Genomic DNA, 23878 nt, shown 5'->3' with positions numbered 1-23878 from the left:
TACGTGAGTGACTTATGCTTGAGGCACAAGGCAACAGGAAGGGCCTGGCACAAATGGTGATGAAATAATGGACTCTGAGATATTAACACAATGTAACTCAATATAAATCTATTATAATATGTGGGTATACTAAGGCACACTTGGAGGGGCTCAGAAAGCTTGCTGAGACAAGTCCAGGAATAAGTGGGAACTCAAGGGTAAGGACCAATAACTATTTCATTACAGCCTTTCAATGAAGTGGTCAGGTAAGCATTTTATAAATGAGAAAGCTGTAGCTCCCAGAAGATGAAAGTTTTGTTGACTCATTCAATAAACATTTATAGGAAGTCTACTATGTCCCAGACAACGTGCTCCAGATCTCACATCTGGTAGAGGAGAAACTGAAATCCAGATGTGTCTGATACCAAAATCCACATTCTTTTTATTGTAACTAAAAATCAGCTGAAATGTCAGGTTCATGGCCCCTCCAGCTACCACCCTATCTCTCTCCTCACCTTCAACCCTCAACTTATTGAAACAATTGTCTATATTAGCTATCTTCACTTTCTTACCTACCATTCGCTTCCCAACCCACTAACAGCTGGCTTCCACCCCAACCACTCCACTTAATTCTCAGCTAGGCCACCTATAATATTCCCATTGCTAAACCCCATGGATGCTTCTCAGAACTCACCAGATATCTTGAAATGTCTGATACCGTTCCCCACCCTGCACCAGCCATCTGCAGATTCCATGACACCACACTCACCTGGTCTTCTTCCTCCTCCTCTGAATGCCCCTCCTCAGGCTCTGTTATGGGCTTGTTTTGTTTTTTCTGTCTCTGTAATGTTCTGCCTAGGCCCTTCTTCTCTTTTACTAGATATTTTCATCTACTCCACGGGAACAAACTACCATTTATATGTTAATGACTTCCAAATCTTTACCTTCAGCCCAGGTGTCTGCTTCTACAGAGCTTCAGGTATGAGCTTCATGTCCATATATTCACTTATCTCTTGGGTAGCTCTACTTAGTTATTCCATAGACACTTCAAACTCAACATTTCCAGAACTGAGTCATCATCTCTAACCAAGTCCTTCCCCAACCAAAGTGGTTCTCCTGCGTTTCTTTCAATGAATGGTTCCATCATTCACTCATATGCCCAAGAATAAACCTGAGTTATCCCTGATACTCCCCTCTCCCTCACTTTGCCATACCCAGTCAATCAAAAAAGCTAAAAATATTTTAAAAGTCCTGAAAATTGTACCTATTGGACATCTCTCAATACCCATTTCTCTCCATTCCCACGGCTCCCATTCTCTCTCAGCAGGACCACCATACAGACGCAAACTAGTCTTTCTTTCTGTCTTCACATTCACTCCCATAAGACTACACCCCACACAGCAGCCTGGGTGATTTCTAAAACCAATTCTCTAATATGTCTCTACTCAGAATCCTTCAATTGACTCTCCTTGGTCTTAGGAAGAATTTCACACCCCTATATATTTACGTGACCCTTTATAGCCTCAACTCTTCACATTCTCCTCCAAACTCTAATCCTCAGTCTCACTGACCATCCATTTCCTTGAAATGTGCCATGTTCGGCTCGTTCAGTGTCATCTTCTGGCTTTCATATGCTGTTACCACTACCTGGAACACTCTTCCCATCTTCACCATGCTCATCTGCTATAACATACTTTGAGGTCTAAGCTTAGAAATCACTTCCTGTGGGAAGCCTTCCCTGAGCCCCAAGTCTGGGTTAGGTATCCCTACTCTGTACTTGTCTAGTACCATGTCTTCCCTCACCTGTAGCACTCATGAAATACTGCACTAGTCTATGCAATTATCTATACCCCTGCAATCAGAACATTCATTTCTGGACAGCATGTGCCACGTACCATCCCATGCATTCAGCATAGTGCCTGGTACACAACAGGTGTTCAGAAACACTTATTGATAATAAATGAACAAAGAAATGAATGGGGCTCTAAGAATAAATTAACTTATACTTAGAAAAAGTGAAACAAGTAATGGAGTAGTATCTCTTACCTTAAAAAATCCTACGTTTCCCTTCAGCAAGATCCTGATATCTCTGTTCCCCTTCATGGCAAAAATTTCTTAAGAACATTGAGTCAGTGTCTCCGATTCCTTACTCCCATTCTCTCCTCAACCCTCTTCAGTCAGGCCTCCATCTCCAGCACCTGAGTGTGGCTAACCACGTCAGGGGCACTGGATTAGGCTCATCGAGCCTAATCCAGTGGCCACTTCTCTATTCTATCTGGAAGACCATATTACCTTCTTGAAACACTTTCATCAAGAGGTTTCCATGCCATCACACGCACCTGGTTTTCCTTATTTGTCCTTATCTACTCTACAGTGTCCTTTGCTTGCTCATGTTATGTTCTTGACCTCTAAACACTGAAAGACCCCAAAGGTCTGCTCTAGCTACACATTCCAGAGGTGACTCAACCAGTCCATGGCTTTAAATGTAAATATACCAGCCATCTGCTGCTGGCTCCCAAATTTGTATCTCTCCCTAGAACTCTGGATCCTTTCGTCCAACTGTCTACCTGACATCTCCATTTGGATTATCAAATAAGCATGGCACATCAGTCATGGGGGAAAAAACAAAAACTCCTTTTCCCTCCACACTTATTCATCTACCAGTCTTGTTAATTGCATCAATTACAGGTACCCCCACATAACATGGCACTTCTATAACACAGTTTCGCTCTAACATGGTTCAAGATTTGAGGGAAACCCTCGTACAACACAGCATCCTAGAACACGGTTTCACTCTAACACAGTTTGAGAATTAGAGAAATCCCCAAACAACACGGAGTGTAATAAGAGCTTTTAAGAGCAAAAAATATCTCAATCGAAATTAGGGAAATCCCCAAACAACACGGAACGTAATAAGAGCTTTTAAGAGCAAAAGACATCTCATTTGAAATTTTGCATTCAAGCATGGATGTCATATCAGATTTGACTGCAGAATTTTAAAATTTATTAGAATTTTAAATCCATTTTGTTTGTGGAGTATTAAGTTCAGAGGATGAAGATACCCTGTCAAAAGAAAATGCCCTCGGTAAATGGTGCTTAGTAGTGATGATGAAGAAAACATTATTTAATATATATATAAATATGTTATACTTTGGTGAAAATTGCTTTAATAAAGATATTTCTCTTAATTATAAAAATATACTAGTATTTTTTTTAATTTGTGGAACTTAACTCCCTTTTATGGACTAGCTCTTTGTTTCGTATAACATGGATTCACACAACATGGCAATTTTTAGGAACCTAACAAGTGTGTTATATGGAGGTTACCTGTACTCACTTGCTCAAGCCAAAAATTTAGAAATTATTTTTAATTTTTCTGCATATCCCCAGCATTCACAAACATCCTTAAAAAGAATCTTCAGTTCTTCACTGTTACCACACTGATCCAAACTACCACGATATCTCACTTGGACTGCATACAGCACAAGCATCCCAACTGGTTTTCCTGCTTCGTCTTTTGTTCCGAGATAATTCCCTAACCACCCAGCAGCCACAGTGACCTTTTGGAATACAGTAGCCAGATCATGTTACTCCCCTAGTTAAAATCTGCCGGTGGTTCCCATCCACACTCCTTACCTGAAAGGTGACAAATCCTTGCCTGATTCAGCCCTGCCTTGCCTTGCTCTCCAATACCAGCTCATGCCACCCCTTGCCCACCACAATCCAGCCACCAGACTTCCTTTGCTCCATAAATTCACCAAGTTTGTTTCTATCTTTGAGCTTTTCCTTGAACTATTAGCTCCGACTGGAATGCTCTTCTTTTGTTCTTTGCAAGGCAGCTCCTTTGTGTTATTCAAAGGCTCCATAAATGTCTCCTCCTCAGAGAGGCCATCTCTGCCCACCCCATCTAAAGACACCCACGCACTATCACATAAACCCATGTTTAATCCTCTGTACAATTTATCATGTGCTGAAAGTTACTTGATAGTTTATTCTTTGTCTCTTTAACTTAAATGCGAGCACTTAAATGAAGCTTGCTGGAGTTGCTAGCCTCAGTGCTCTTTTTACCTAAAATAATGCTTGATATGAGGTGGTCTCAGAAACACATGTTGCATGAATGAACCCATAAACATTTACCTGTACTCATAAAAACCAAAGTATGTGATAAAGTAGTGTGCGTTCACAGGTATGTTAGAAACATTTTGTTTTGAAGACATCAAACCCCTTGGAAGTTCTGCAGAGAAAACATTCAGACTGAGGCAGACAGAACTAGTTCCCACCGTTAATAATCCTACTTAACTGAAGACAAGGCCAACTATTCCAATGTTCTGGAAAGAGCCTAAATGTTGCTCATATTTCACAAGGGCTTTTTGGTCTACATTTGTGCCAGCTGCCCTTCCTCTTGTGACACTGCACTGCTACTGTGATTGGCAGTCCCCTGTGCTGTAAAGACTGAAAGACCAAGACATGACCTGTGAGTGCTGCTCCACCCCAGAGATGGTCCATAAGAGCGTGCAGCTACTCTTCTGCCATTTTCTTCCTATGCTCATTCAGCATACATCCCTGCATGCATCCCTGCATGCTGAATGATGAGGAGAGATTATTCACCCAGAATCTCATGTCTCTCCTCCATTGATGTTCACATTTAGAACTTCAAACATTTCATCGCTCTGATAAAGCAGTCATATCCTTTTATTCACCACTTTTAAATGACACAGTGTTGGTAAACTTCAGTTCTCATATATACTAAGAGCAACAAATGCAGTTACCTTTTACCAAAATTTCCCTGAATGTTTCTGAGAAACGGTGCCAGTCAGAGAAACTGTGATCGCCAATGAAATCAGACAAGGGAAGTAATCTCTTAAAGAGGCACATTTTCGATGACCTCCAATTTTTAGAGTGTAAACCCTAAACCTACCAGATGTTTATAAATTAATTTGTTATATTGACTTCTCACTTTCTCCTTTTCAAGGGGAAATTATTTTGAGTTTTATTTTTCCTAAAAAACTATTCAAGTTCTGAATAATTAAACCCCCTCCCAACACACACACACATATACACAAAAGCATAGAAAAATCTTGTATCTCCCATGGGGCTAATTAAAAAGGATTCTGATTTCTATAAGGAATGAATGAGATCTTTGTTAACCTACTTTAACAGGACTCTAAATAACCCTGGATTTATCTTGCCCTCGTTTTCAAAATGTAACTGACCCAGAATAAAGTAAGCTTATCTCCAAACTCCTGGCAAAAACAGAATCAAAATTCCCAGAAGCTAAAACTGTATATACAACCTAAGAAAAAAATTTTCTCCGGAAAAACACTGTACTGTGCAAACACTACTGTTCGAAGAGCTCTTTTATTTTTTGTTTAACTGGAATAGTTTTAAGATTATGAAGCTTTACAATATCAAGGCAAATAATCTTCCCAGAAAACACAGCAAAAGACATTATCAGCTACTGTGATATCAGGAACTTTCTGGAAGCTTTTGTGTTGGGACAGTACAGCATGGATAGCCAGTGAAGAACTACAACTTGATTATTTTCTCTGGGTGTAATAATCATCTAATTAGCCAGAAAAGACCCCAGAGATGATTTGCTTTTATTCATAATTAACTAAGCAGTCTAACTTGGTTAAGACAGTCAAAATACTGTCTGCTAATACATATCTTTTTCTTATTCTTCATTCATCATTTCCATCAAAATTCTACATTGGGGACTTGTTGCAAAAGGGTAGAAATTCCACCCAGAAGCCTTTTATTAGTCCTGTTCTTCTTTCTCAGACTTCACAGTTTCATTCACTCACCATCCTAAGGTACAAAAGAATTTCTCCCAGAAACACAATACTAAAGCACCACTGAGCCTCCAAACACCATATACACGCCTCACTGCCTCCTGTCAAAAGAAATCCATGTTTTTATTCTGCCTAGCCACTCATTTCTTCATTATACAGTTGTTTCTTGAAAGCCTAAAATATGTCAGAAACTTCATTGGCAATAAAGATACAAGAGTATCCGCTGCAGGGCACCCCACACACACTTGGAGGAACTCAGAAGGTCTATTAAAGCAGGTGATGTCCTAAGATAAGCAGAAACTCAGGGTTAAGGAACAATTACAGGGGGTTCAGCAAGAAGACAACAAACTCCAGGATGCTGTTTGATTTTTTACAGTAAGAGGAATATATAACTCACCTTGCAAATAATATGTTATACACATTTTTATTCTTCACTTCCCTAAACCTGAAATATGAAAAGATATTTCAACAACATTTTCAATCATCTTTTGATTGAACTGGTTATGTTGGATACCAAAATTAGGAATATGACCCTGTATAGTTGAAGACTTCAACTTGTTTCATACCAGTCATTACATTAGCATTCCAGGTCATTTTCTCACTTTCACATGACATCAAAAGCACAGCTGGACTACATACTTCTTAAAGGTGCTCCATCTATTTATCTTTCTATCCTTAACACCCCGCCCACTGCACAAGCTGAATAACTGAATATAATTAAACATTAGGTCACACTATTACGCTTGTAATCAAATCTGCTGAACAAAAACAATTCCTCATGTCACTAAAAATAATACATAAATTGAAAGCCTCCCTTCAGATGGATACTCATAAATAATTAACAAATTTAAATAGAGTAATAACCTAACCACAGAGACTCACATTTCACTACTGAGCCCTACCAAGTAATGATATCTATCCAGAAGGCAGAGAGGGTTTTTTTTAATCTTTTAAAATATGTCATCTAGACGATAACAGCACTAAATAAAACATATGAGCATTGTTTGAAATGACACAGTAACTGGCTGAACATGGCTTTATACAGGTTCATGCAGACAGTTAACCATTGACCAGCATTTTGGCAAGACTGCATGAAAGTTAACTCCTCGAGTGGTGGCAAAGGTAATACAATACACACTCCTTCCTAGTTCTGTATCTAATTAATGATAACATTCAGTACTCAGATGCTGTTTTTCTAAAGCACTGGCCTACCTCATTTTTGAAAACAAAATAACTTGCTTCTGTTATGTAAATTTATTGTGTCCGTTTATAGCCAACAAATTATATTTACCTGTTCAAAAGAAATAACATCAGAAATATGCAGTGTCAAAAAGAGTTCAAAATTGCCATCGCTGTTATTTAAAATATCACAAGATGAGTCAGTCAATTAGTGAATATCACTTATTATTAATTTGGCTTTCAAATGGGTCCTCCACCTAGAGTGTGCCTTTACTCTTTCATTGACATAGGAGGTTCTCATGAAATAGTCTCTTTGTAAATAGTATATTTTATCTACAACTTACTTTGAGCACATTGATATAAAATAATATTCAACAGTCTTATTATTTGATGCTAGTAAAATACTAAATGAAAACACACAAAATAAGAAGATAGTGATTTGGACATTATATGTGCTACCACTATTATCCCAAGCAGCTCAGCTTAAAAACCTTGGAGTCACTCTACTTATTATCCATATTCAATAGTTGCAAAGTCCTATTGAGTATTCGACCTTAATGGTCTTCATATCTGCTCCATACTTCATACTCAGCTGTATCTCTAATCCAAGCAAACGCTGCCCAACATCCAGATATGTGCAAGGCTTTCATACTGGTTTCTCCAACTCCACTGTCTCGCCTTCACCCTTTTTAAGTCTTCCTATACCTCAAAACCAGATTAGTCACCTTACCACACAACTCTGGCCTCTGACCATGTTCTACACTCTCACTCCCAAGACCCAATAGCTCTGCTGTGAGCAGCCCACAGATGACCAGCAACCAATTGCCTCAGCAGGAGGGATCACAAGGCTCATCATACCAGCCTGGGCCAGGGAGCTGTGTCCTACGCAACTAGACTGAGAAACGACGACTTGAACTGGAGTGGGAGACGGAGGAGGTGGAAGAAGGGGGGAAAAAAAGGCCCAATAGCTACCTAGTGCCTAAAAGCATAATCCCCAAACCTCATGGGTTTGAATTCAATTCCCTCAAGGTTCTTAATCTGAGAAATACTTCTGAAGGGATTCCTATTTTGGACTCACATTAAATTGAATGGCAAAGAAAGTCCCTTCCAACTTGAAAATCCTGTGATACTTATCCATCTTGATCCCTTATTGCTTTCATAATCATATCAATCCAATGCTTCAAAGAATTGTTTCCTGAACACACCTTTCCCACCTGGAGAACTTAGGAGAAATGTTATTTCAGACAAAATATGCAGTTACTATTTTCTTAGGATAAAAGGAAAGGAAGCACCTATTATTTTGCCAGGAAATTTAAATCTTTAAAGAAATTCTGTAATGAACACCTTGGTAAAGCAAATTAACTTGTAAAGACAGCCATCTATTTATCATTTTAATAGCTTGAACTTTCATATGTCAAATTTATTTAAAATATGGACCATCCACAGTAGTGCAAAATGCACTAAGTTCCATTTTTACATTGATCTGCTCAAATTCACAAATGCCACTTCTTTCTCCTTCCAATAATCCAACCATATCAGTGCTATTCTCCTCACAAAACTAAGTGAACATAACTATCTCCCTACAAAAAGGGCCCTCAGTAATCCCTCATAAAAACATTTTTCTCAAAGGACGAGCAAAAAGAAAGATGCAGTCACTTGTTTATCGTCCTGCTCTATAAATTTCAGCAAAGTACTTCCTGATTCCTTAGGCCTGAGTCCTTGCAGGTCCTGCACAGACGGGCTATCTGTTTTCACAGCCTATCAGCAATGAATCACTACATTTCAGGTCAGACATCTTAATCTTTCCTTGAGCATATTATTCTAAGTCAGGGTATGGCCATAATTGTCTCAACTTAGGTAAGTTTTGGTTAAAATAAAGTAGGCTTTATAAGTTAAATAGGCCAAGGTTCTAAAATGAGGAAAAATCTTTCTTATGAGCAGTGATCCTGAGCTCTCACATTACACAAAATCTCTTTTCTCATATTACACAAGGATCATTAAGCACATCTGAATTTTGTGAAATACAAGTCTGCTTACATAGTGTACAAAGCCGAGTGCTTTTAAGATGATTGCCAAAGCCTGAAGTTCAGTAGTAGCTAGTGTACATAATACTGTCCGTCAATTTTTTGTCTAAATAACAATCCTGCCACAAAACCAAAGTTACCTTCAGAAATATATACTACTTCCTCTCTCCCTCCCTCCTTCCCTTCCTTCCTAATTTCCTTCCCTCTCTCCCTCCCTCTTTCTTCCTTTCTTCCTGCAACTAAGCTGAAAGAATCCTTATAAATCTGCTGATGACAATAAAGAACTTAACTTCAGGATATCCATTCATTTCACAGGTAAACCTTCATTCTATAGTTATGTGAACTTCCTGGCTGATATTCCAGAGGGTACCTGGCTCATGGGAGCATCCATTGCCCAATGTCAACCTCACCACATTATAGTATTAGATTTCCACCTCTCCTGCTACAAAACAATGCATCCAGCACCACGATCCTCTAAATACAGCATAAAGGAAAATCATCCACACTTGTAATAAATGTACATCACATTTTTATTGCAAGCACCCCATACTCGTCTCGTATTGTAAAGCAGATTGTACAACCTAGTATAATTCTAAACACACTATAACAAACCACTCACTTCATAGTACTAATTTGCTAATTATTTTGAGCTACTTGTAAGCCTGAGATCATTAATGTTACTGAAAGGTGTTCAACTATATTCAGGCTGCAAAAGTTTGCTATGGATTAACTGGGATAAAGCTAAGATTTAAGGGGATTTTCCAGAGAAAGTTGTTGGGGAAATTCCCTCTTTCAAATTGTTCTTTGAAATGTGTCTGCGGGGGTGTGGTGCGGCGGAAAGAAAACTATCCTCCAGGTCAAAACCCAGCTCGGCTGCTCACTAGGTATGTGACTCTGGGAAAGTAATTCCATCTTCCTAAGCCACAGCTTCTCTGTGCCTTGAAGATAAAAATATCTACCTCACAATGAGGATCAAATGAGTAATGTATGTAAGAGTGGTATGTAAGCTAGAGCATGTACATAAAAGTCTTGGAGCGCACTCTGCTCTGCAGTGGGGAAGAAAACAGTAAATCTAATAACTGTAACACTGTAAGTGCTACAATGGTACCCTGGGAGAACAGAGGAGGAAGTACGAATCTCGGTAGGAGAGAGTAGGGCTCAGGAGGAGGCTGAGTCTGGCTGACTTTGGGATAGAGAAGGAATAGATGGGTGGGAAGAGGAGGCAGGGAGCTCCAGGGGGGACAACCTGAACTCAGGCAGGGGGAGTATGGCCCCTTAGGGAGCTGTGGGGATGGAGACAGGGTGCTTGTGGGGTGAGGTGGGAGATGAGGGCAGAGAGAAAGGTGAGCACCAGAAGAAGAGCCTGTGAGCTACACCAAGAAGTCTAGACTTGATCCCACATGTGACAGGAAGCCATCAAATAGAAATGTCCAAACAAAACAAAACAGTAAAAGCCAGACTTCTGGTTTACAATTTTTTTTTTTTTAATTAGCCATGCAGTTTCTACTCCAGGTTTGTGCTCCTATACAAGAAATCCTTTGAGACAAAGGTTTTCACTGTAAATATATAAGAACAAATAACAATGTGCTCATTGAGCTTCTACTCTGTCAGGAACTGCACTGAGCCCTGTGCATGTAGTATTGTTCATCTTCAAAACGTAGCTGCAATATAGGCATTATCATCCATATTTCAAATATGAGGAAACTCACGTTCAAAAAAGACAAAGTCTCTTGTCCAAATTCAAACTAGCAGGTGACAGAGCAAGCCTTAGAAATTAGATTTATCATGCAGTCAATAATACGGTAATAACAACGTATGGTGTTTGGGGGGTACTAGACTTATCGGAAGAATCACTTCATAAGTGTTATCAATGTCTAACCATTAGGCTGTACACCTGAAATGAATATAATACTGAATGTCAACTGTAATTGAAAGAAAATTTTAAAGAAATTAGATTTATGTATTTACTGATGCACTATCTTCCTGATACGTTTTAGGTTACATGAGTTACTACTCCCATGCCACCAAAACTTCAGAGAAAAATAAGAACATTGATTTTTTTTCAATTAAATGAAAATTTTATTCCAACTACTTATGATTATTATATATGACACCATAAGAAATGTACTTAGTGAGAATTTTTAAAATTCTTACCTAAAGTACTACCTCTCAACATATTACATTTCTTAGTCTATATGAATTACATGATATTTATTTTTAAAAGCCTGATACACATAGGTATAGTCTATTGCCATAACTATTGACCCCAAAGTCAAGAACTTAATCAATCATATTTAGAAAGATATCAGAAAGTCATTTTGGGAACTTATCATAAATGTCTGAAATAAATGTATAGTATGGCAGCAATAGTTCACAGTATTGTACTGCATATTTGAAAACTGCTAGAAGAGTATATCTTAAAAGTTCTCATCACAAGAAAAAAAATTCAGTAAATATGTGTGGTGACAGATATTAACTAGATTTATTGTGGTTATCATTTTGCAATATACACAAATATCAAATTATTATGTTGTACACCTGAAACTTAAATAATGTTGTACGTCAATTACACCTCAATTTAAAATTAATAAATAAAATTAGAAATAAAAGTAATAAAGGACTCAACAATCTATGGCTTCTAAGTAACATTCTAAGAACTGCTGCATAATACTGTTCATAATCTTTAAATTACTTTAAAATACACAGTTACATAAATATTTGCAAAAACTTATCATAGCCTTATTTCTTCTACACTAGCTAACTTTACTCAGCTCCACGATTTGCTTTATCAACAAAGGAGGAAAGTCTAGTGGCTAATAAATTTTCAACGTACAAAACAAATATTACCAAACTCCACAAGAAGCACTTAGAAAATAAAAATACAGACAGTATTTATTCTGCATAAATGTACACGATTCACATGGCCGAAAGGTCATCACTCACTTATAATATCACTATTCCTTTCTATTAATGCAAAATAGAATGTACATTTAAGAGAGGCTATGCACAAAGACGCCCAGGTGCAAACAGTGCCAAGCAAACTATGGTTAATTATTTAATTTTCACTGCAAATAAAATATATAAACTCAGAGTGAAAAACCAAGATACCAAATTCCTTCCAGGTATTCCTTACTTTCTAGAGAGTTAAGATAGCAATAAAAACATTAAAGCAGTATGCTGGGAGGTTCTACAATTGGAAAAATACGTGAGACAGAAAGCAGTATGAGTCATGAACAAATGAGGGTCAGGTTTCCACAGTTGCTGCGGTGCTACCCCACCCAATCTTAATTACCTTGCAGTGAAATGTGGAGATCGTCGATGCCCAAGGAAACCTGCTCATCTTCAGCGGGAAGCACAGGACTGGATGCCATCCTTTTACTCAAAGGAGATTATATCATGTCCATCTCAGTTCAAGAAGTGAACTAAAAGTAAAAGGGATAAATGCTCATTAATAACTGCAGTTCTGCATTTCTAGACAATATGCATCACCAGAAAACAACAGAAACCAAAACCTGCCCTCCAAAAGAAGCAGAAATTTCTGGTGACTGCTTCCTTAGTTCATGAGGAACAAAAGTGACTACGCCTTCTTTTCTGAATCATAATCAAGATTTTGCCCTGTGACCTATTCATGCACATTGGAGTTGCTGGCAGAACTCCAAAAGAGCCAGCATTGTGGATTCTACATTCGTGGTAAAAAGAAAAGCTACGCAGTTAGATTCCATATCTTGTCTAGGGGAAGTAAAGTTGACACAAACTGGTATCTTAGGCGTTTTGTGTATTTTATTATCAACCTCCATCCTGCAAGGATTTTCTTTAAAACTTTTTATTTAACTTAATTCCTTTCCTGCTCCATAAATGTCGCCATTTACTGGAAACAATAAGGGCTGACCCTGCTTGACTTGCAAAGTGAAACTAAAAAACTGTATCAAAAAGAATGTTTTGATGGGTTATCTATCAGACTGAGTTATTTTCCCAAGTACTTATCTTTCCACCTACACACTTCTTTCTCTGTCCCCATTTTGACTCTTAAAGAATCCTTCCAGTAAAAGTAATTCTTATTCTGCAACTCTTTAAAAGTATTGCTTCATGTATGTGTATGCCACTATTTGTATCCTGGGGTTGAGAATAAAACACTGACTTCTACCGTACGGATGACTTTTTTTTATCAAAATAAACCTAACCAAACATATAAAAATATAAAATGTATCAGAGGCTAGCTAGAGGGACGGGTAAATGTACAGATCTGTGGTCAAGCAAGTATACCAAAATGTTAATGGTAGAATCTACCGGTTGAGTATATGAATGTTCACTGTAAACTCTTTTAACTTTACCACATAATAGAAATCCTTCATAATAAAATGTTTGGGGGGGGCTAAAAAAATAAATAAACCTGAAGCCAACAGCTAGACGCAATCGTACTAAATATTGAATAGACCACTTTTTAAAAAATGCAAAGAATAAAAATCACTAAACAATTAAACCTACAGCCAGACTTCAAAAATCTTTCAATGCTATCTTCTCCTACTCTCTTTAGCATCCACAACCCTTTTTATTATCTCTCCCATGGTGTTAAAGATTTTACCTACCAAATAAAGTATGTTTATTAATTAATAATTGTTTTAGCCTCTGAATTAAGACGAATCAGAGCCTGTCTGAGGTTAACAGTGTTACTATACTGAGTTGATAGGATTCTAATCAAAATAAAAAGCTGTTAGTTCACGTGAACCTGTGAAGCCTGAAGATGGATAAAGGTACAAACGCCCTCAGATTTTGATGTACTGAGGACCTCCACACACACTCACACCCCTTCCTATACCCAAGGGCTCCTAAACCTAAAGTAAACACAAAGCACTTCTTCATGACAAGGGGAGAGAAACTGAATTCCTGAATGAATTTCCTAAGGGCCCCCACTGTTCCAGCCAGGGCTAGTTAAACAAACAAACAAACAGACAAACAAGCAAAAAAGGATAGTAACAATAGAAGCAAACACTTTTATAGCACTTACAATACACAGGCACTTTTCTAAGCACTTTGCATGTATAACCTCATTTAATCTTTATAACAATTGTATGAGTTAATTACTGTAATTATCTTCATATTTAAAAAGACAAAATTGAGACGCACAAATGTCATAAACAATTGTCTAATTACACATAGCTAATAAATGATAGAGCTAAGATTTGATCCCAAGTGGTTTTGGTTTCAGACTCCATGTTCTTAACCAGTACAGGTTGGTAACTCGTATAGCTAGCTAAAACTTCGCCAGATGTCATTTATTCTTTCTTTCCTTCATCTGTGTTGGACCCTGCTGTCAAGGTATTCAATCTGCAGATGACAATGAACAGAATATTGACCAGAGTCCTCTAAGAAACATATGTAGAAGGTGCTGTGGAAACAAATAAGGTGTGCCCCATCAGTGGAGGCTGGAAACAGATGTGAATGTCAGAAGTGTACTTACTATAAAACAGCATTTTACCCCAAATAGTCCCATTAGCATTATTCGGATAACTTGAATTTAAAAAGAGTATCTCTCAAAGCCATTCCTTGCCATTCAATATTAATCAAATATAAGGTATCAAATGTAGAGGAAAGAATTGAGCTTTGCCTTATTTATATTAAAAATAAAAAGAGCAATAGAGAAGAAATTCACAACCAGAGAATCAAGAAATGTTCCTGTGGGAGACTGGTATGTGGGATTCACTATAACTGTATTTTAAAGTTGTTGAAAAAATTATTAGTTAAAAAAAAAAAAAGTCTAGACCTTAAACTATTTACCTGAGAGATTTGTTATTAACAATAAAAATTTATTAGCAAACAAGTCGACAAAATATAATATTTTATTTACCAAAGAATATCCTAGAGCTTCCAAAAAATGCCCATCAAAAGTAAAACCAAATTTTAAAAATGAATCAACAACTGGATGTGTTAGATTATTATCTCAAATACTGTCTTAGTACAGTTATTTATCAAAACATGTTACAGAGGTCGTGAGTATCTGACTAAAGACAATTTATGATGACATTTCCAACATTTTTTCATGAGTCATCTCTAGAGAGGAATTTACTTGCCAACTAGAGCCCATGAAAAACTGGAACAGAGTAGAGAAGAAAAGCTGTGAGAGATTTCTCAGGATCTGAATTGAGAAGCTAGAGAGAGTGTGAAAACGGAAGGCAAAAAAAGGAATGAGGGCTTGGCCAAAACCAGAGTCTATGGACCAAAATCCCTGAGGGCCATGCTATCATTGTGTTCTGACTTCCCTGTGGGGAGCACAGGAACTGCTTTCTCAGGTAGAATCACAGCAGGAACAGCCCTTTCCAGGTGCTCCTTACAGCTTTACTTTTCCTTTTCAAAAAGAGTTACACGCAATTATGTGACAAATTTCATTTATTTTAGAATGAAAATAAATGAGACTATCCTTAAAAGTGAATAATGGACCATCTTCAGGCAAATACACAAACCCTGAGTAAAAAAATTGATGTAGGCATTAGAGATTCTAAGATCAAGTAGAACCATGTGGAACTACATTTTTAAAATTCATGTAAATTAATATACACGCTTTTACAAATGTCATAAGCTATTTCAAAACAATTGTGGTTTGCTTATGTGATATATCTTTCTATGCCTCTGGCATCTCAAACCTCAGAACACTAAAGCATTTCCCCTTTTTATAGAAATCTTGGCATTTATTTTGGATTATTATGATAAGAATTTTTCAACTCAATGAAATTTGAATATATATTACTTCTAATGAATGGAATTATTTATTTTCTTTGTTTTGCTTATCTGCACCTTAAAAATTTTAGACAAATGCATATTTCTGCAGCAATAAGAAAAATGCTTTTACTTTTATTTTAATGAAATGACAACAAAATGAGGACTAAGGTATTGTCTAGTTCAGGGTCAGTTCTGCAGTCCATATACTATGAAATCTTTATATGTGTATCTTCATAAGGAAAAAAATACTTTCTCAACACAAATAAAATATTAGAAAAATTCTCAGAGTTGGTCAAAAATTTAGGAAAAGACTCCTAAAAGCCTTTTTGGCAATAGCTCAACGAGTATTTACTTTCTCATTATTAGACAGTTTGCTAACAAGCCCTGCCAGTCTAATCGCACTGGGAAAATCACTGTCAATAGGGAGAAAGGGACATCTATCTCGTCTTCAAAATTGTTCAGAGGTGTACCATAGCGGGATATGGTAAGTACATTCAGTCAATTCTTTAAAAGAGTGATTTAAATGTTAGCTTTTTCCCTGGGGTGCCTCCCTCCTTCTTGTTTTCTATTCTTCAGGGGCACCATGTTATTTATGACCCACCTAGGATAGCTGAAGGATCTCCCTCCTGTCAGTTAAGTGACAGAGCTATTCCTAGCAACGGACAGTTACTAACTTTGATCTGCTTACAAGCTCACAGAAGAAAGCTGGTGACACATTTGCAATAAATTTCTTCATCTTTATCCCATTCACTTTTCCTAACTCTGTTATTACTTATTTTTTCATCATCCTTTCACTAGAAGCAATTGGGGCAAATTCCCACACCAGATGATTTTTAAAGTCTATTATCTCCTTCAAGCACTTTATTGTTCTAATGACCACCACAAAATGCCAGAACAATGAATCCTACCTGTTCACTACCCTTTTGGAATACAAACATGTAGCAATTCTCTGGATACGATACCACTGCTTGCTACCTCACAACGAAGCAGTGTCGCTTACCAGCCAATACCAACTGTGCCACTAAACAACCCACTTCAACCATGATAAAAACATTCTGAGTGAATGTAGCAACTTCCCTAAAAAAGCCTTCTGTTGGCCTTGACCAAGTCCCAAGGGTTCTGAACTGCAGTGTCTACTGCTACAGAATAGGAATGGTAATACTTATAGGGTGGTTGTTGGAATTCAATGGTACAACACATGAAACTAAAAAACTACCGTAACAACTAACATTTATTGAGTGCTTACTATGGGAGATGTATTACAATATATAAACATTATTTATTATAGTCTGTGAAATGAATTTATCAGGATTATCCTATTTCTCTTTTTTTTTTAATTTTTATGAGTTTATTTGAGCCAAATAGAGAACACAGCTGGAAGCAAGATCTCAAGAGACTGAGCAAAATGCTTCCTATCCTATTTCTTAATCAGAGATACGGCAGAAGCTGAGGGTGAGACATAGGTCTGAAAACGAATGGAACAGAGAGTGTTGAAGATCAGGGCTGACAGCAAGATTTTAGACAGGTCTGCAGAGCAACAACAGGACCCTCCCAGAGCACTAGCAGCCTGACCTATTCTCCAGATCCTAGCTCCACCCACAGGTCGGATTTCAGAAGATTCTTTTCTGAAGAAAGTAAAAACCCCTAGAAAAAAGACCTCCAGATACTGATATTTGGGTTTCCTCAATCGAAAGGTCAGCTTTCTGCCAAATCACCCTACTGTGAAATTCCACTAATTGGCTTTTTCATTTCTCACTCAAATATGAGCAGACAGCCAAAGATTACCAGACATTCAGGGAGAGCCTCCAAGAATGAAAGCGATCAAAAAAGAAAACACCAAAGAGGAACCTGGAGGAACTAGCAAATGTAGGTAAGAAAATAAAAATAAAAATTGTAATTGGTGGGGCTGGCCCGGTGGCTCAGGCAGTTGGAGCTCCGTGCTCCTAACTCCGAAGGCTGCCGGTTCAGTTCCCACATGAGCCAGTGGGCTCTCAACCACAAGGTTGCCAGTTCAATTCCTCGACTCCCACAAGGGATGGTAGGCTCCGCCCCCTGCAACTAAGACTGAACACAGCACCTTGAGCTGAGCTGCCGCTGAGCTCCTGGATGGCTCAGTTGGTTGGAGCACATCCTCTCAACCACAAGGTTGCCAGTTCAACTCCCGCAAGGGATGGTGGGCTGCGCCCCCTACAACTAGAAATGGCAACTGGAGCTGAGCTGCGCCCTCCACAACTGAGACTGAAAGCACAGCAACTTGAAGCTGAACGGCACCCTCCACAACTAAGATTGAAAGGACAACAACTTGACTTGGAAAAAAGGCCTGGAAGTACACACTGTTCCCCAATAAAGTTCTGTTCCCCTTCCCCAATAAGATCTTTAAAAAAAAAAATTGTAATTGGTAATAACCGAATAATTTTAGAAATAACACCATAAGATGAATTTTATGTTAAAGCTCATAAATAGCAGTGACAAACAGAATCAACATTTTTTTTTCCATTTTACACCTTCACATGACAATGTACTGTAAAACGAGAGATACAGTTTAAAGTTTTTGTTCATGATGCTAACACATTTCACTAGCGTTTTCTTTACTCATTGAATTTCGAATACTATGAAAGCAAAAAGTCATATTCTATTGGACAGAATCAATTTTAGAAAGCTCTTATGAAACCAGACTTAATCTTGTTTATAAACAACTACACCACACACATGCTGAACCCGAGAGTAAAATGCAAGAAAACCACCTTGGCAGGCACAAATGCTTAAAGATTTTTATCACAGCCCTCTTGAACAAACAGTACAGTTTGTTTTATTTCCTCCAAAAGACAAAAGTCAATTTCATCCTCAGTGATGTAAATGGTAACACTGCACAGAACTCGGTATGGATCCATAATTCCTCAGGAATCAGCAAGTTACCAAGGCAATTTTCCCTTTTAGGATCATAAAGACTACAGACTTAGCAGAAATGAAATGGGCAGCCATATCAGAGTTTTGAGCAGAGGGGAGATATAATTTCACATGTTTCAAAATTGTCACCCAGATCGGTATGTTGAGAACAAAAGATGGGACAAGGAATGAAGTACGGAGGCTAGTTAACAGGTTATTACAGAAGGATGGACAGACGGATGGATAACCAATAAATGAGAAAGCAAGTAAGGTAAAATGTTAAAGGTAGAATCTAGGTGTTGAGAATATGAGTATTTGTGTAAAATTCTTTAACTTTGTTGTATATTTGAGTATTTTCAAAATAAAACGTTGGGAGGAAAAAGTTATAGTAATCCAGATGATGATGGCTGGGACCAGGGCTGCATGAGCAGAAGTAGTGATCAGGGTCAGATTCTGAATATACTGTGTTTCCCCAAAAATAAGACCTAGCCGGACCATCAGCTCTAATGCGTCTTTTGGAGCAAAAATTAATATAAGACCCAGTATTATATTATATTATACCCAGTATTATATTATGTTATATTATATTACCTTATATTATATTATAATTATATTATACCCGGTCTTATAGTATAGTAAAATAAGACTGGGTCTTATATTAATTTTTGCTCCAAAAGACGCATTAGAGCTGATTGTCTGGCTAGGTCTTATTTTCGGGGAAACATGGTATTTTGAAATTGGTGCCAACAAGGTTGCTTGACTGATTTGATACACCAAACTGTACACTTAAAAATGGTTAAATTAGTAAATTTCATTATGTATATTTTACCACTTTTAAAAATGAGATAGAAAATTATTTTCAACCTATAATCCATATCCAACTCATACCCTACCACTTGATATCAAGTGGTAGAGTAGAAAAAAGTCATATCCTGACATGAAAGTTTGCAAAACAAATTATGTCCTTATGCACTCATTCTTAGAAAGCTACTGAAGAGTTACTCTAACAAAATAAGAGGAAAGGAAGTCTTCCCACAAAACAGAAAACGATACTAAAAAAGGAAAACAACAGAGACTGGATATTGAACACAGAAGAAATAAAGGTCCCAGGATGACAGCGTTGCAGCAGATCAGTGCAGGAAAAGAACAGCGCTCTGGGGAAAATGTCTAGGGTGGGAGCTGGGGGCTGGGTGAAACGGAAAGAGGGGATGTGAAGACAGGAAAGGTGAAGAGACAGAATGGGGGCGGACACAGACAGACGTCAGTGAAGTTCAAGAATCGTTACAATGCGAGTACCGTAGGGATTAAGCTAGAAGAAGGGTATTTGAAACAGTGATTTTTGAAGATGGTGCTGCTCTTAGTAAGACAAAGTTCCAATTTGGGGTCTGAGAGACTTTTTAAAAATGTATACCTCCGTTCATTCCATAAAGAATTTGTGGTTTGCAAAACACATCACTGTTCTTCTGGGTGGAAATGCTGAGAAGTTTGGGAGAGAAGGATTTGGGAAGCTCTCATCAAATGACTTCATTTTTCTCAGGAAAATAAGAAGTGAGGTCATCTCTTGGGAGCAAGGGGAGCAAGGGTCGGGTAGATGAATGGTACTTGGAACAGGTGACAGTTAAGAACCTGAACCAATCAACTAGAGACATACAGGGAGTTGGAGGGCAGTGAAGGAGCATGGAGGCCAAATCAGCACTGGCTATAATGGGACCCAAACAGTATTTTGGGTGCAAGGTTTACCCAGGACTTGGCATCTGACTGATGCTCAAGTAGGATCAGCAATTGTTGGTGAGTTAATAAATTTCTACCAATTAAAAATGTCCTAAAATAGCACCTAGACCAAGAAGACATGTTCAAGAACTGTTAGTAATAGAAAAAATTGGAAATATTCGAATCCCCTTGGGAGGAAACAGGATAAACTGTGGTTGATTCATACAAGAGAAGACTATTCCACAACCAAAATGAATGAATGACCAGTATCAGCAAGGTTCTATGTCAAAACTATAAAGAGGTGAGGGGCAAGTGTAAAAGGACTGATATATTTCATGTAAATTTTAAACACACACACACCTATGTGGTAAAAGAAAAACATGCTCAGGAATGATAACCACCAAGTTCAGAGTGGATGGGACTTCAGCTCTATAGTGAATGTTTTCTTTCTTCTAAGAATTTAACATCTAAGTAGGGAGTACATTATATATACTTAAAATAGCCATTGTTAACACTTTAAAACCGCAACCGAGTTCTCCTTAAGTGAGAGAGATGAAGTGGTTGGAAGAGCCCTAGACTTAGTTGAAAGAACTGGCATTAGTCCCAGCTGTGCCACTGACGGACCACACGGCTTTGGACAATCATCAGCTTCTCCAAGGCCCTGCTTCTTCATCTGTGAAATGACAATAATGATTTTGTCTGAGCCAACTCACAGACTTTCAGGCTCTTGGCAAAGCATCTAACCCAAAGTTCTCTGCTGCACATTTGAAAACACTGGATTACAAGAAATAATATTCCTGGAGGAATGCCTGAAAGGCTGAGTCCTCCGGTTCCTGGATGTTGTCTTTGGATCCTGTCCAGTCATCGGGGAGCTGTGGACCTGAATTGCATTGTTTTACCCCCTCAGAAAACTGCTTTGATTAAAATGCATTCTGGTATTATCCCGTAAGCCTTACCGAGCAGGTTATTCTAGGAAACAGTCAAGAGAAACCTACTACTGTAAGCCACAGTGTTCCGTCTATGAGAACATGCTGTGGAAATTCTCTCAGGTTTCAGTACCAAGAAAAACTGTGATCCTGAGCGTTTATTCTTTTAATCTAATGACCATGTTATTTTTATAAACAAAGTTTTCTCTATTTTTTTGGCTGGTATAGCCCAGATCTAGCAACTACAAACGACTTTATGGAAAACAATTTCCTTTCCTACTGGCTTTATTCATCTACCCTTATTTTTTCTTCACTACAATGTCCTCATCTATTTTTTTTACTCCATTGAACTTTATGTTTCTCTGTAAACTACTTCAAACTTTCTCTAGAATAAGGGAGGTTACAAATAAGTGAGTTAAATTAATTCAGACTTTCTGTAAGGACAACATATGTAACATGTTGAAAAACTACAAAATGAGACACCAATGCAAATTGTTCTTCAGTGATGAGAAAGAAAACTTTACTAGTGGAAAATGAAAGTTTATGTGCTTCCAGTAAATGAGATTCTTAAAATATTTCTCAATGCCAAGTCACTTGAAGACAGCTAGATTCCAGTTCTAAGCTCTAGGAAGAGACCTATTTGCAGACAACATGGGGAAGCACACCTAAAACACAATGAATGACTTTGCAGCCTACTCTGTCACCTCTGCCAAGTTCTGTTTGCTCCTGCCCCCATCTTCCTGTACTCAGTGCATGTCACCTGTGGCCCCATTCCCATGATAACCCTGAGTCCGTGGAGTCTTGCCTATAAGCAGTGGATTAACAATGCTCCAGTGGGGTGTAGAAGCAGGTACTGAGAAGCATGATAAATTAGCTGATTATTATTCATAAGAAAAATATTCCTAAGACTTCCTTGTACTCAAGAATATATATATTTTTAATGATTATTCTCCTCATGAATATGTTCTTACTCCACCTCTCCCCTATGTCCCCATTCCCCGCCCCTCAACCTCGTCTCTCTCGTAGATCAGTAGCCCAGGCTCTGCAAGGTATTTTTCTCTGTCCCAGCCTGCTCCCATTACAGCAGAGCAAACACAAATTGAATATTCCATAAAGTGTTAGCACACTAAAATGAAAAGTCACTTTAAACATCACATACATCTTCAAAAAGCTGTTAAAATCATCACATCGTACATGAATTGCTTCAACTTTCCAAATAGTGAAAATAAGTAATTAGGTTAGTTGGCCATTCAGTAAACTGGGTTTAAGGGAATTGGCCTTCTTCCCCAAAGAAGCAGCTGTGGAACTGACAGCTCCTTTATCTCTGGTCTCACTCCAGGCATGACCTCAGCCCTGTACCCCAACCAAGCTGGCTGGAGCCCTGACTCCCATCGCCTAGTTCTTGTTAGCTCCTTCCTGGCATTGCAGACTAGAGCATACTGCAAACATCCTGGCACCAATTTAGAGGCTGTAGGTCCTGAATACCAACTGGAAATGCCAGCAAACATGGAGAAACTCATTCCTTAGAAGCTCCACCACGAAGCCCACCTGTCCCTCTGGAGAAGCTTCTTTGGCCCTGAGTCTTCTTCAGATTCTATACAGGGAGCTCTGACTGTTTCTTGTTTGCTGTTTTATACTGATCATCCAGCATAGTGTATGGCATGTAGCAACTATATAATAAGTGTTTGAGGTAAGATTAAAAAGAGTGAACAAATAAATGAAAAAACTGGAGCAATGTTGTTGAGAACCCGTTCTATAACGCTTAGCTCTACCTGGCCCCGTGAGGCAGCTCTCTTAAAACAAATTTATTTTTATTTTTCATTTTTTTTTAAGAATTTAATGCTAGAAAATACTTCGTTTCCTTGGAAAAACAGGTTGGGATTTTGTTGATGTTTTTGTTTTATTTTTGTTTTTTCTTTCTGAAAATAAAAACCATATAATTAATGTTCATTTTTCATTTTGGCTGTCCAGAGCACAGAGTTATCTTTGAGGTCAAATTGTAGCAATTCCTCGTTATGTTTTATTTTCCCCGGGCTTTTGTCTTGTCTTCTGTTTTTACTTTTTATTGACATACTCGTATAATACCTGATCTTATATATACATATCTGTCGTGGTCATCTTAAGTCCTCTGTAAGTAAGGTAGTCAATGAACTAATTAAAAAACTAAATGAATAAATAAGCAAGCAAACCAAAACTCAGGAAGTATACTTTACAAGGACACACACACACACACACAAATAAAACTAAAAAGAAAGGAAAAAAAAACCTTACAATTTCCTCCTCAGATACCTCCACTTGAATTGTTCCCCTTCTTTCCATTTTTGACAAGATTTTTTTTTTTTTTCTCCCCAAATGGCCAGAATTCTTGGCCACAGGAAACTGAATTGCCCTCAACTGTCTTCCTGGATGTATTTTAAGGTAAAATGCCTATTTCTACTTACAATGATTTTTTTCTTGGGTTTTCAAGTTTTCAGGGGAACTTCGGTCCCAAATTACTCTGGGGAAAGAAATGGGGTTGCAGGGCTGGAGGAATTTCATTAAATGTACAAAGCTGAACTCGTCCTACTGAGCTGTGGTCAAAATAGTTGCGTGTACAAAATTCTGAGGACAGAAATGACTGCAATGTTTAGGAAATATACGCAGAGTCTCACTGTGATTATAACAGTGT

The 23878-nt window shown here is 37.9% G+C and overlaps 1 protein-coding gene across 6 annotated transcripts in view; it reads right to left on the bottom strand.

Annotated features, from left to right (window-relative positions):
• SYNE2 (spectrin repeat containing nuclear envelope protein 2) overlaps positions 1–23878 on the bottom strand; it is a 280114-nt gene that overhangs the window by 224686 nt on the left and 31550 nt on the right. For all 6 annotated transcript variants that reach the window (XM_074327378.2, XM_019733404.3, XM_074327380.2 and 3 more), the window contains exon 2: positions 12267–12396. In XM_074327378.2, coding sequence (XP_074183479.2) covers positions 12267–12345 — 79 coding nt within the window. In that variant the 5' untranslated portion in view covers positions 12346–12396. The remainder of the gene's footprint in view (positions 1–12266; positions 12397–23878) is intronic.

Source organism: Rhinolophus sinicus, chromosome 3 (assembly GCF_057876585.1).
Source record: "Rhinolophus sinicus isolate RSI-liver-muscle chromosome 3, RSI-T2T, whole genome shotgun sequence".
NCBI classification, from domain to species: Eukaryota; Metazoa; Chordata; class Mammalia; order Chiroptera; family Rhinolophidae; genus Rhinolophus; species Rhinolophus sinicus.
Note: the sequence above shows the minus strand (reverse complement) of the source record. Positions and strands in the feature narration are given on the sequence as shown.